This window comes from Cheilinus undulatus, linkage group 16 (genome assembly GCF_018320785.1).
Source record: "Cheilinus undulatus linkage group 16, ASM1832078v1, whole genome shotgun sequence".
NCBI classification, from domain to species: domain Eukaryota; kingdom Metazoa; phylum Chordata; class Actinopteri; order Labriformes; family Labridae; genus Cheilinus; species Cheilinus undulatus.
The window spans coordinates 7,577,109-7,591,133 of NC_054880.1; the positions used below are offsets into that span (position 1 = coordinate 7,577,109).

A 14,025-nucleotide genomic window follows, 5' to 3' on the forward strand; every position below is an offset into this window, starting at 1 on the left:
GAAGATCCTTTATGGAAAGAAAATTTCCCTGTATCTCTTTGATTCTGATTTTTCATTAGTATTATTTTCATTATTTATTTATTTTTCTTATTGAATTTGGAGGGTATCAGTTTAATTATTAATTAAAATTAAGAATTAATCAATTTATTTATTTTTGTTTTTGTTTTTTGTGTTGTTTTTTTTTCTGATTGAATTTGAAGGGTATAATTTTTATTTTTTATTTGTTTGTTTATTTGTTTTGTTTTCGTTGATTGAATTTGGAGGGTATCATGTTTATTTTTTATTTATTTATTGGGGGGGTGAATGGTGTAATCAATATTAATTTCATTTAACAAAAAAAATCATCATTTTTTTATGTGTAAAACAACAGAAATCCTGAAATTGTCGTTTGCAGACCAGTGAGGGTCTTAAAACATGACGTCACGTCGGACGGAAGACTCACAGATGGGGGGGACCGGAAGTGATTCCTATAGTGAAACGCTGTTAACATGCCGAAGTTTTGTGCCGTCTTCGGCTGTTCCAACCGTTCAAACAGAGAAAAAAACAAGAGCTTCTTTCGAGTCCCGAAAGTTGTGACTCATAGAAGTGAAAAATATAAACAGCTGACTGAAAAACGGCGACAGACTTGGATTAGAAACCTCCGTCTGAAGTCCAGAGGAGCGGAGTCTGTCAATGCTCGAGTCTGCAGTGACCACTTTGTTAAAGGTAGGACTGAAATGTTTAGTTCCTTAACAATTATGTTGCTATGATCCAAATAAATACAGACAATAGTGTCAGTATTTCCTAAAACTAATATAATTTAATCAAGTAAAGCTTGTTTTTAGCTAGTTAACCACTGATCAGTCATTGTTAGCATCGCTAGCTTGCTAGCTACCACTGTTAGCCGTCACCGTCAGGTCATCATCATTTGTTGTTTTATTTAGGCTGCCCAAGTGCTGTTTATGATGAAGAGGATGAAGACTGGGCCCCTACGGTTCGCCTCGGTTATAACAGAGAAACAACAGTGACCGAGGCCTCAGGGAAACGGGAAGAACGGTCCGGGGTTAGAAGGAAGACCCCGCTGGACCCTGGTGAGGACTCTCAGAGCCCTTTACCTGTCACAGGTAAAAATCCATTCATGACATTAGTATCTTTAGCACTGAAACTTGTCTGATGTCATGATTATACAGAGATTCCTGTATGTTGTCATGGTTACTGATTTAAGTGAGGGAAGTGAAACATTGGATACCAGTGAAATTTAAGGCCTTTATACATGAGACCTTTTTTTTTTTATTTCATGTGAATAAATTCCTTTTTTTATCATGTTAGGGTCACTGCAAATTTTCACACCAGCAAGGTAATTTCGCTGTAACATTGTTTTTGAACTGTGGTCAAATTTACAAAGTTTCATTTAGGACGAGCAAACATCAGATTAGTCCATTTATATTCAGGCTTAAAATGTGGCTCATCAATGATAAGGCAACCATGTTAAACCTCTCCCACAGCAAACCTCGAGAACACCCTTAATGTTATTGATAATATGATTTTTTTTTTTTTTTTAATAAAATGAAAAGCTGGCCTCTCCTCCCTGACAACTTTTGGCTGGAGCAGCACAGTGAATGACAGAGAAGGGCACTGACCTCCTGTCTGTGCATAATGGATCAGACCGGAGCAGAGTGAGGTTAAAAACCTCATGTTATCTTCTGCTCTTATGTATGTCAGTTTATCAGAGGCTAGTGCAAAACACGCTGTAAACTTTCTCAGTACAAATGTGCTTTGGAAAGTACATAATTCATTTTTCTCTCGCTGCAGTGAGTCACATGACCCCCAGCCTGACAGCGCTATCCCACTCCACCAATCAAGACCTTCAACTCAACAAGAGTTTTCTCTCCTTTCATGGCAGCTTTGGTAATAAACTGACCTTAATATCATATTTTCTTACTTGTCAGCTCTCATCTGACTGTCACATTGCTGAGTATGGGAAATGTTGTCAGGTCATTTTCTGTTGATTTGTTTCATAAAGTCCACACAGCATATGGCATGTGGCTCTCAGCTTTTATTTTGAAGGCCAGATGTGTACAGAAAGAGCTTTTTTATTTCCAGGTCTTGAATGGTCTTTCTCACTGAGCATAGTCACTATGTTTCATCTTCCTTTTAAGGCAGAGTAGTCCTGGGAAAGTGTTCAGAATTGACTTTTCTTCTCCCTTTTCAACCCTTGGATGTTTGTAAAATGTCCAGGTGTGAAAATCTTTCAGGTCTGTTTTCTTTCTTTTTCTGGAAACGTGTTTACTGTAAAAGTTATACACAGCACCAGGTTAGCTGCAGCTAGCTCCTTATAACAGTATAGCATGGTTTCATGAAAATAGAAACACATTATTGCCTTTAGAGTGATGGTATAATGTGCCTGACTTAACCTATTATATTGAATGAAACCATGGTGAAAATACATTTATTTATACAAAATGAAGTACTTGTATGCAATTATTCAGTTTAAGCATTCTCCTACATAACCTTGGTTATGTAACTTAGCTTGGTTATAACTGTTCACCCCTCTAAATTATCAGATGCCTTTACCTAAAATAGGCAGGTTCATGAACTTATAAAAAAGCAGATTTATAAAGATAAAGCCTATGAAGCCTACTGTAAAGAACACTAGATAACATAATATTAGTGTAGTTAAATCATGAAAAAACTTTCAGCAGATCTTTCTTTATGGGTTGTTGTAGAAATGCATGCACCAGAGTTCAAAAAACACTAATAAGTCTACATAAGTATCATGCAGTGGATTCCTTCTTTCAATATGGTTGTGTCTTTAAAGCAGAAAACACATGATATGACTTAAAAAGAGCTGCTGAAAATCTAAATCTAATCTGTTCCTCTCAGTTTTGTATTTATATCTTTCTTTAATATTTTAAATGTAATGTTTACTGGATGATTTAAAATAACCTAAATTGATTAAATCAGATTTTATGAAAAATAAATATCTTTTTTCCTAACTTTAACACCAACCATGAGAAGGATCCATGCTTGAAGCTTTGACTAAAACAGAATCTGTTTATTGCCAAGTTGGTTTGTACATTAAAGGAGTTTGTTTTGTAGTAGTTTGCATTACAGCACATTAAACAGAATTAATCTAACTTCAAACAAAATTTAACAGGCATGATGGTGGGTTAGGGTGTCAAGCTGCTGCTCCAAAGTTAAAAACTCTCTCATAAAACAGTCCAAATTAAGCTTCATTTATTTTGAATTGGATCACAGCACCAGCAAGTAAACAGCGTGAGGTTGGTGTGCTGATTATGGGTGACACTAGCACCGCTAGCCCTCAGCCTCTTTACGGTTAATGTCCACATGCTTGTGTGTAATGTAGTCCATCACCAGTATAATCGGACACAGCCTACTTACTGCTCTGATTGGACCATAATGAATGTGACAGACAGAGCATTTGTACTATAACCTCAAGAGGTTGTTGGGCTATTTTTTTGTTTGTATTCTTTTTTAAAAAAACTGTCTGTGGGTAATTGCCCAGATGTGTTTCAGGCCATATATATGTGAAACAGTCTGATGTGTCAGGTAAGTGTTTCTAGCCAAAAGAGAATTTTGCTGTGGTGGATGATCTTGTGGCTTGATTTGACTTGTCTTTTCTTCATTCACATGTTAAAAAAAACAAAAGACATGATCATTGATTTAAGAAACCAACTATTATTAAAACTACTGACATTCAGAGTGTTTTGAACCCCATGTTAATGATATTTCCAAAAATGTATAGAAAATAATGGTCCTTTGAAGGAGGATTCCCCTTAATGTGCCCTTCTTTATTTCAGTCTTTCCTGCAGATGTCCAGCAGCTGTTAGTGTGTAAAGAAGAGCCACCTGAGGAGCAGGAGTGGAGCCCAGGTCTGGATCAGGAGGACATGAAGCCTCAGCACATTAAAGAGGAACAGGAGGAACTGTGGAGCAGCCAGAAAGGAGAGCAGCTTGAAGGGCATGAAGAAACTGATATAATAAAGTTTAGGTTCAGTCCAGCCCCTGTGAAGAGTGAAGATGATGAAGAGAAACCTCAGTTTTCACAGCTTCATCAAATACAAATTGGACAAATGGAAACAGGAGCTGATGGAGAGGACTGTGGAGGATCAGACCAGGCCAGAAACTCAGATCCAGAGAGACATTTACAATCAGAGATTGAGGTCACAATTGAAGGGTCTTCTGACCCTGAGACTGATGACAGTGATGAATGGAAGGAGACAAGAGAACATCAGTCAGGTTTAAATTCAGAGGAAAGCATCAAACATAAGAAACCAAAGACTGATAAGAAATCCCATAGTTGCCCTGAGTGTGGAAAACTATTTAAGTTTAAGTCAAGTCTGACAGCTCATATGGTAAATCACAGAGGAGAGCAACTCTTCAGCTGCTCTGAATGTGGTCAGAGATTTAACAGAAAAGCTCATCTGACGCAACATATGAGAATTCACACAGGAGAGAAACCTTTCAGCTGCTCCGAGTGTGGTAAGAACTTTAACCAAAAAGGAAATCTGACCACACATATGTTGGTTCACAGTGGACAGAAACCATTTTGCTGTGTTGTTTGTGGTAAAAGATTTACCCAGCAAGGAAGTTTGATCAAACATATGGCTGTACACACTAAAGAGAAACCGTTTGGCTGCTCTGAGTGTGGTAAAATATTTAGCCTTAAAGGTCAGCTGACACAACATATGAGAAGTCATACAGGAGAAAAACCTTTTAGCTGCAGTGAGTGCGGTAAACGATTTACCCAGCAAGGAAGTATGAATAGACACATGAAAATTCACTCAGGAGAGAAACCCTTCTGCTGTTCTGAGTGCAACAAAAAATTTAAACAAAAGCTGTATCTGACACTTCACATGGCACATCACAGAGGGGAGAAGCCATTACACTGCAGTGTGTGTGACCAAAGATTCTCTTGGCATAGTACGTTAAGAAATCACAAGTGTCTTAGCAGTAAGCCACTAGAACTCAATGGAAACCATGCAGAGGAGAACATGGAAGCACAATCAGGAGCAGAACAAGAGGACTGTGAAGGATTTGATCATGCTGGGATCTCAGATCCAGATAGGAATTTACAACCAACAACAGATGTCAAACCTGAACATAGTGTTGATGATTGGACAGAGTCTAAAAAAGAAAACATTGAAGATAATAGACTAGACAATGACAGTAAATCACATAGATGCCCTGACTGTGGTAAGAATTTTAATCAAGAAGGTCACCTTATAGATCATATGAGAACTCACACAGGAGAGAAACCCTTCATCTGCCCTGAGTGTGGTGAAAGATTTACCCAACAAGATTGTATGACCAAACACATGAGAATCCACTCAGAAGAGAAACCTTTTGGCTGCTCAGAGTGTGGTAAAAGATTTGGTATCAAAACTAAATTGATACAACATATGAGAGGTCACACAGAAGAGACGCCTTCTTGATGGTCCAAAGAGATATTTTCAACCAGAGACTAAAGTCATAACCAGAGGTGGAAAAAGGACCAGACTATTGTACTCAAGTAAAAGTACATTTACTCTGATTTAAATTTACTTGAGTAGAAGTAAAAGTTCTGATCTGTAAGTCTAGTACTCAAGTAAAAATAAGTAATTTAAAATTTACTCAAAGTACTGAGTACTGACTAGCTACTTTTGATACCCAAGGGGCTTTCACTTGGAAATATGACCTGTCCTTAATGTGTAATAACAACAAGAAAATATCTGAGTATATGTAACAAGTTACTTTCCACCCCTGGTCATAACAGACTGCTCTGAACCTGAGACTGGCGGTGTACATAAGTAAAACTTACTCTCTCAAATTTTTGACATTAAGTTGTATAGTATTTTCACCATTTTTATAAGTCTTAAAACAAGACTAAAAAACAATGTAACTTAAAAATGTGAACTGTACACATAAAAATGTGCTTGATTACACTAAAAGAGATTTAAAAAGGACACATTTTTTCTGCTCTTTAGTCCTTTTTGTATTCTCATTTTAATTGTGAATATGTTTGTAAATTATTTGGAAATGATTTCCTTATTGTGATCATTTGAAACTTAACAAAATGAAGATAAACACATTTATTTTAAAATGTACAAAATCTCTTTTCTCACATCATCTAATGTTATAAACATTTATCCTTCTTGTGATTTGTTTTCACATAAAGCTCATGTGATTACATCCTGTCAATTTTCTGATTTAGCCTATACTTCACAGAAAAGTATTTAAAGAACTGCTTCATGTTGATTTAAATTCTTTAATTTTTATGGGTTTTTTCTCAAGTTTGAGTGCTTTATTTTATGTTCAAGCTTGATACACTTCCTAGGCCCTAGCACAACTGAAAGAGGTGGACTTCAGGCAGTTGCTCATGCAAACAGACTTTTGAAACAATGACTGCAAAAGGTTCAAGTTTGTCCAATGCAGTGATTAAGTGTTTACTCACAATTTGGGCTGATACAAATGATTTTAGACAGCTGGGTAAAACCTACAAGGAATGTGAGGTAACAGGGAAAATCTGACATGTGAACAACATGTATGCGTGTAAAGCTGCCACACCACAGGTTTTTAAGCCCAGTTTGAGGCCAGATATGTGTTCTCTCAGTTAAGTGTGTCAGTCTGTGCAGAAACTTTAAGCTGCAACAGTCAGTCCGACTGAGGGAGGTTTTTTACAGCTCTTCACTGTGCTAACACGTCGTCATTGTTGATGTAATGTAAACTCTGACAGTAGTAAACTGCTGCATCTTCAACCTGGACTCCACTGATGGTCAGAGTGAAGCCAGGGTCTGATCCACTGCCTGAAAAATGACCTGGAATCCCTGGTGTTCGAGTGCTTATACGATAAATAAACAGCCTAGGGATTTCCCCATCTTTCTGTTGGTACCAGCCCAAATCATTAGCATGAACATTAACACTGGTCCTACATGGGATGGTGACGGAGGCTCCCAGAGCAGATCTCACTGCTGCAGGCTGAGTCACTGTGACCTGTCCTCTGGACTCTGAGGATACAGAAACAAAAACGCAAAGCTTTGTTATGGTTTTGTGGTCTTCATTTCATAGGGACAGATGTTGATAGAGGAGAGGAGTTAGATTGTCTGGACTTTACCAGTGAAGCAGCAGCAGAGGAGAGTCCAGATGAGGACACAGATCAGAGTCATGTTTGTGATGAGGAGGAGGATTTGTGTGTGTTGTGTTGAGATGAAGGACAGCTGTCAGTCGTCCAGTGTTCAAGTGTCAGGACTATAAACTCTCCCAGATACTTGGGGAATCATGCTGTTGATAAGGGGCTCAGGAAAGAAAGTGAAAGTTTTAAAATGTCCGCATTTTATGCTTCCATGTTTTATTTCTGTACAGTATGCACTACTTCAGTCAAATTACAGGCAAACTCTTTATAGCTCTTGTAGAACTTAAGTTTTCTTAGATGTTATTTAACTACCTATATAAACCATCTCTGTAACATCTATAACCAAGTTCACACAAGTAGAGAAGAATATCTTAAATATTGTAAAACAATAAAAACCATTAAGTAGTAAATCGGAAACATTTTAAAGTAGAGGAACAAAATGACACTTCTATCTTCTCATCTTTAGAACTGAAACTTGTCTGTTGCCATGTTCACTGGTCTAAAAGAGGAGGTGAAACATGAATTTAGTTCCATTTATATTTTACAAGACCCATAGATGTAGAAGCCTTCTCTGATGTGACCACTGTTACCTCCTTTCAGAGTAATTGATCTCTCCGCATTGCATCATGTGACAGTGCTGACCATCTTTAGGAAAAAAACATCACATCTGTCAGGCGTTTGCACTCTTCTTTTTTGTGACCAAGCCGTTATTGAGTGTTCTAAATAGGCAAATAATTTTATTAGTAAATGACGAAATGGATCACTTCAGATCGTTTCATATGGTAAATAAAGTGTTTGGTATTTGATTCTCTACTTTTATTCTGAAGGCCAGATGGGTGTTCAGGAAATGGTGCTTTCGTTTCCGGGTTGTTAGACCTGTTGCTTGCTTAGTAGTTATCATGTTTCATATCATGTAGTAGAAGAGTAATACCAGAAAAGTATTAAGCGTTGAGTTTCCTTACCATGTGGGTGAAAAATGTTCAGATTTCAAGATCTTTTAGGTTTGTTTTTCTTCTTCTGGAAATACATAGCAGTGCTTCACGGAGCTGAGCTTTTAGCTAATGTTCACATTCACATACAGCAGAGTATTACCCATAACTATCTCTCGACCTGATAACAATATAAGTTTGATTTCCGAATCCTAAAATCTCCCTGATGGCCTTTGTATGATGGTTAAATATAAACGTTTAACACTAGTTAAAATCCTGGGTCAGTGTTAAGCTGTGTAGTACTCCTAACATAACCCGATTTAATCTCTCAGCCTCTGTGAACATGTCCAGACTAGTATCAGTCCTGAAGGATCCCAGTCTGTACAGGCTAAGGGGGGTGTGACAAGACCCTTGCCAGACAAGATTTAACACCTTTAGAAAAACACATGGTGGTTCATGCCAAGGAAAAACCATTTACCTGTTCTGAGTGTGGCAAAAGATTTAGCCAAAAGAAAAGAATGACCACACACATGAGAATTCACACAGGAGAGAAACCCTTCAGCTGCTCTGAGTGTGATAAAAGATTTAACATAGTCTGGTCTGACCACTCATATGGCAAATCACAGAGGAGAGCAACCTTTCAGCTGCTCTGAGTGTGGTAAAACATTCATTCGGAAGTGTTATTTGATACCACATATGAGAGTTCACACAGGAGAGAAACCTTTCAGCTGCTCTTACTGCAATAAACATTTCAACAGACAGCCTTACCTAAGACTTCACATGGAACATCACAGAGGGGAGAAACCATACACCTGCCGTGTTTGTGACCAAAGGTTTGCTCGCCTTTTTGAGTTAAGAGCTCACATGTGTGTTGGTGGTCAAACGTCAGAGCCTCTTCAAAACCAAGCAGAGGGAATGGGAGAGGCAGAAACAGGAGCTGGGGGAGAGGATTGTGGAGGGCCAGAAAGAAGTGAGAACTCTGAACCAGAAAGGCATTTACAACCAGAGACTGAGGTCAATACTTAGGACTTTTCTAAATATGAGATCAAAGACAATGAAGGTGATTGGGATGAAATCAGAGAGCTTCAGTAACATTTAGTCCTGTATAAGTTATGAATTTGCCTCAGCAACATGAGATGTAACACTGTGGAGATACCTCTCTAATTGTGGTTATACATTCAGCTGGAGTTACCTCCTGAAAAGACACAAAAATCATAGAGAAACTAGCAAATGCTTTTTTGTGTGTATGTAAAAGATTTATACAACAAGCATTATGTGTGGGGGGAAACCCATCAGTATTTAAAATTGAGTATTTCACATGTAATACATCAGAAAAATGTTGATGTATCTTCATTACAACTTGTCAGAGTCCAAGGCCCAGTGGGAATAAGTTTTAATCTGTCATGCATGTTGGTTTACATGTATTTGTTTGTTAATTCATCAGGTGTCATCTCTTTTTGTAAGTTTTTATGTGTGGCACTGTAATAAGTGGCATTATTAATCCAACAAAGGGTGACCTGATGTAGAAACTAGCAAATACTTAAAAATTTTGTCCCTCTGATGCTCTTAAGTGTGGGGATCTAACTCAAATAGTTATGAGGGGCTCAGAGGGAGAGTTACAAGAGGCCCTTGCCGCAGGTTCAAGTTACACATCATGAGTGAAAATATGAACAGCAAGAAAGAATGCAAGGTATGGTGGACTTCTGAAAGGCATTTTGAAATAAAAGCAGCATCTGTTATTTTCAAAGACAGGATTACCCTCATTCTCAAATAATGCTTTTATTTTGAAGTTCTTTCCAGGGCAGTTATTCCGTTATTGAAGTCAGTTTGCAAAGCTTTCTTCAGATTCTTCACAAATCAACAGTCACAAATCTCAAAGCCATTTGCTCACGCTGTTTTATTTGAATTGTTTCAATCATCAGGTCATGGGTGACATCATCTCAAATCTCCCTTTCTGCTTTCCTCTCTAACTCTTGCAGGGCATGCAGTGTTGTGTTGCAACTGTATGTTTCTAAAGCTCATTTTTCAGTAAAAAAGATTGTTTTCCTGAGATATGTGCAATAGCTTAAATCACTGCAAGATATGACAATCAGCTAGTCAAATGAAGAGTGGTTCATTTGTTTTATTGACATGCAATAATTTACTTTAGTATACATCAACCTCTCCTCTTTGGAACCTTGTTAAATTTATCAAACCAAGACATTTTTTTTTTTAATATTTATTTTTGGCCTTTTTATGCCTTTATTGACAGTGGAAGACGGAGGACAGTGGAAAGAACCGGAAACAGGGATGGACATGGTGCACGCTTTAAACTACTAGACCACCTGCGCCTCAGCCAAGACATTTTTAACACTTTATGTTAGAAAACTGTGGCTGCTTCTCAGCCTTTTACTCAGGCCTTATTGTTTGAACATACAGATGAAAAATCAGTGATCATGTTTAATAACTGTGATCTCAATACTGGGGCTGCAAGCACCACTGAAAGTACCCTTGCACCATTGTGCACAACTGGGTTTGCTGCATGTCTGAGTCATGAAAAGTGGCTAACCACATTGAAATCTATCGGATAGTGAACACTGAGTGAACACTGAGTGCCTTAACCCATTTTTGGCATAAGTGTCTATATTACAATCACAGAGAGACACATTCACTGCACTCAGTTGATACCCATTTTGCTAACTGTGAGACTATTGGCACCACTTGACTAGACCTCTGTTAAATTAGGTCAGTCACTTTAAAAGGGATGGATATTCATGCAGTCACTTATTCCATAATGACATGACTTTGTAGAAATCTGTTTTCACTTTGACACCAAGGAGTTTGTTTTGTATTTTTTGCAAAAAAAAAAAAAAAAAAAGCCAAATTATATTCACCAAGACTCACTGACCAAGACTGATAGCATGATGCCAATGCATACCAAATTTCATAGATGTAAGTGCAATTTGTAGAGAGTGCCACTGACAAAACCTCTATGAAACTGGTCACATCACCCTCAGGGTGGTGCACGCCCATTCCATCACGTTTTGTTTCTGTTATTAATGTGACAGACAGAAAGCTCATCTTATCATCATCTGACCTTTTTTTCAAAGGCTCTGTCTTCCCCAAACACCATCTGTGGGGTGTTGTCTGCAAGGGTATGAAACATGTCCTATGCCCTGGATATGAGTAAAGCAGATATTTGGCAGAAAGAGTCAGTGCTCTGTGTTCCATAATTGGAATCAAAATACCTCTTTGGCATTGACCTGTAACTGTCAGGGAAAATTAGAACATAATTCTACTGATGGGACACACCTTAGTGAGAGTCGGTGCAGCTGTTTGTGTGCAATGACCTAATGTGGCAAGCCTCCATTAGCTGGATGTGAGAACCAACCAAGATGAAGACAAACAGTGGCCTAGCCTCATTTCTAACCTTCAAGCCTGGATTCTACATATGTATGTAACTGAGTTCATATATTTGTAAATATACAGATGACGCCTTCTAGTGTCCAATGCAAGGAAATGTACCTTTCATCTGCACCTGATAGAAACTACCTGTAGCCAAGGGGAGAGGTCAGTATTGTCATTTTTCACTAATGTGTGGTTTGGTGTATGTGATAATTATTGAGACAAATACAGGACCTATACTTTATGTAAAAAAAAAAAAAGTGAATATGTTGTCCTGTCCCGAATGCAGCATAGTTTGAGAAATATCTAACGAGTTGGCCAACAAGCTAAGCTAAGCTAACTCATTTATGTTTGCTTGTGTGTTTAAAGTTGCCCATTTTTAAAAATCAAATCATGACTTCCAACTTTTTAGTTAAAAATACCTCTGTATTTGGACTGTCAAAAGATTGAAATGTTTAATCATGATTGGTCTCAGAATTTCTGCTCTTAATTGCAATTGTGAATCTTAGTTAATCATGATCAATGCAATTAATCCACAGGAGAGACGAGAGTTATGCAGTCACACCAGATATCATGTGCCATAGGAATGACTGCACTTCTGGATGACTCACCTCCATGATCAAGTGGAAACAAGGGCTTCAAGTGCCCCCTTTGTCTAAAGTAGAGTCAGGGGTGGGTGGTGGGGAAATCTTCCATGAAGAAATGGGCGACGCTTCAAGTTCCAATACATCAGTGGTAGTCATCAACAGGCCTTCACAAAAAATAAACCAGGGCCCTGACAAACCAGAGGATGGGCCCTCCTCCCCAGTTGTCAGTAATGATATCAGTGCATGTGTGCTGTATCGTTAGCATTGGTGCTAGCATCCTGGCTAACAGTTACTTCATTCTGAAGCCAAAAACTGTGTCATGCTTTTATTGGATTCTGATGTTGAAATGATTTATTAATGCCACTTTTTAAGCACTTTTCATTAATGCTTTGCTCCTTGAGCTACTATTTCCACTCTACCCATTTCTGCCACTCTTTAACCCCTTTTCACTTCTTTATCCTACCATTTTGTAACATTTCTGCCACTTTTAACCAATTTTTGCCATTTTTTTTCAATTATTAACCCTTTTCACTACTTTATCTGACCATTTTCGTAACATTTTTGCCCCTTTTTGTCACTCTTAAACCCCTTTTATCTTCTTTATCCTACCATTTTTGCAATATTTATGCCACTTTTAACCAATTTTTCCCACTCTTTAACCCCTTTTCACTATTCTATCTGACCTTTTTTGCACCATTTTGCCACTCTTTACTCATTTGTGCCCTTTTATGACACTTGTAGCCACATTAAATGGGTTTTCACAATTTTTTCACATATTTTTACGAACTTTTTGCATTATAGGAGCCCTTTTATTCCACTTTAATCTCCACTTGTAACCCATTTTTGACACCCTTTAATCTTTAACCTACTGTCACTGCTTCGTCAACAAGACCTTGGACCCTCAGGACACTTTTATTATTATTTGCTGTTTTTCTGAGAATGAATTTAAGGCTCTTCAGGGAGGGGGGGGGACAGTGATGGAGTTTTCTCTACAGGTCTTTTGTGGACTTGGAGGATGATGGGGTCCTGAGTTTGTGGCTTCAAGCCATCCAGTCCACAAACAACCAAAGTATGAGCTGTTGCTGCATCCTCAGCACAAAGTCAGACATTAAAGGGCTGTCCCTTAACCAACCTTAACTAACATTAACACAAAACATCATGACTGAAAAGTACATTATTATTCATTTGCAAATTTTATTTTCACTTAAATCTTTTTTTAGTAAATGTCAAACGTAAGTATCACTTTCAAAAATGTATTCATTTATATATTTGTTTAGTTAGTTATCATGTTTGTCTTGAGCAGCACTGTCAGTTGACATAAACAGAGTTAATTTCATGAAACGCAGTAACATGTGCAGACATGTCCTGACAGACAGGGGTGTAACAACATGTCTGCTGACACAGATGCTGGAAACAGTGACACATGTTCCCCTAAACCCTTCAAATGATGTCGGGGAACAGCAGGGCTTTAGGGGCGTTTACGGTAAACGTTGTCACAACAAAATGTCCCAAACTAGTCAAGTGTACCACAATAAAACTGAGAACCATATGTGTTTGTGCCTTCAAAATAAAAGCACTAGTCAGCTCAAGTTGAAGCTGCTGTTTCTTCTACCTATTATAACAAACTTTGGAGACACTTTATATTATTGACTGTGCATCAAATAAATTCAGTCAAGAAACTTTACGTAAGATTTATATACTGTTTACATTATATTTGCAATAAAACCACATTTTTATACCTCAATATAAAACTGGTATAAAAAAAAACAGATAACTGTTTATTGCACAGGCCACCAGTTTTCATAACTCAGCATCAAAATAGAAGTCCAAAGAAACCCAGTATTAAGTCATTTCTCACTTGTCCCCCCCTTCATTTTTTCACTGTGTGCTTGCAGAGGGCAACTTGCTGGCAGCACCACTCTTTATCAGCTTTTCCCACTTACTAAATGAATACATTTTTGCCACATTAGGCAAATTTTAGGCTTAAGTAGAGAGTTTAACCTCTAATACAGGCT

At 37.9% G+C, this 14,025-nt stretch overlaps 1 protein-coding gene and 1 gene segment (V, D, J or C); one reads left to right on the forward strand and one right to left on the reverse strand.

Annotated features, from left to right (window-relative positions):
* The first annotated feature begins 485 nt into the window (after positions 1-485).
* LOC121524119 (gastrula zinc finger protein XlCGF57.1-like) lies at positions 486-6,187 on the forward strand. 3 transcript variants are annotated; one of them, XM_041809335.1, is made up of 4 exons: positions 486-705; positions 924-1,103; positions 1,792-1,887; positions 3,801-6,187. In XM_041809335.1, the coding sequence occupies exons 1-4, from the start codon at positions 489-491 to the stop codon at positions 5,432-5,434; spliced, it is 2,127 nt and encodes a 708-aa protein (XP_041665269.1). In that variant the 5' UTR covers positions 486-488; the 3' UTR covers positions 5,435-6,187. The 3 variants fall into 3 exon arrangements, with proteins under 3 accessions (XP_041665269.1, XP_041665267.1, XP_041665268.1); XM_041809333.1 differs by lacking the exon at positions 1,792-1,887; XM_041809334.1 differs by lacking the exons at positions 486-705; positions 924-1,103 and adding an exon at positions 1,614-1,692.
* A 478-nt stretch (positions 6,188-6,665) lies between these two features.
* Positions 6,666-7,190, reverse strand: LOC121523506. The segment is given in 2 exon segments: positions 6,666-6,985; positions 7,093-7,190. Coding segments are annotated over 2 exon segments (372 nt in total).
* Between the last annotated feature and the right edge of the window lie 6,835 nt (positions 7,191-14,025).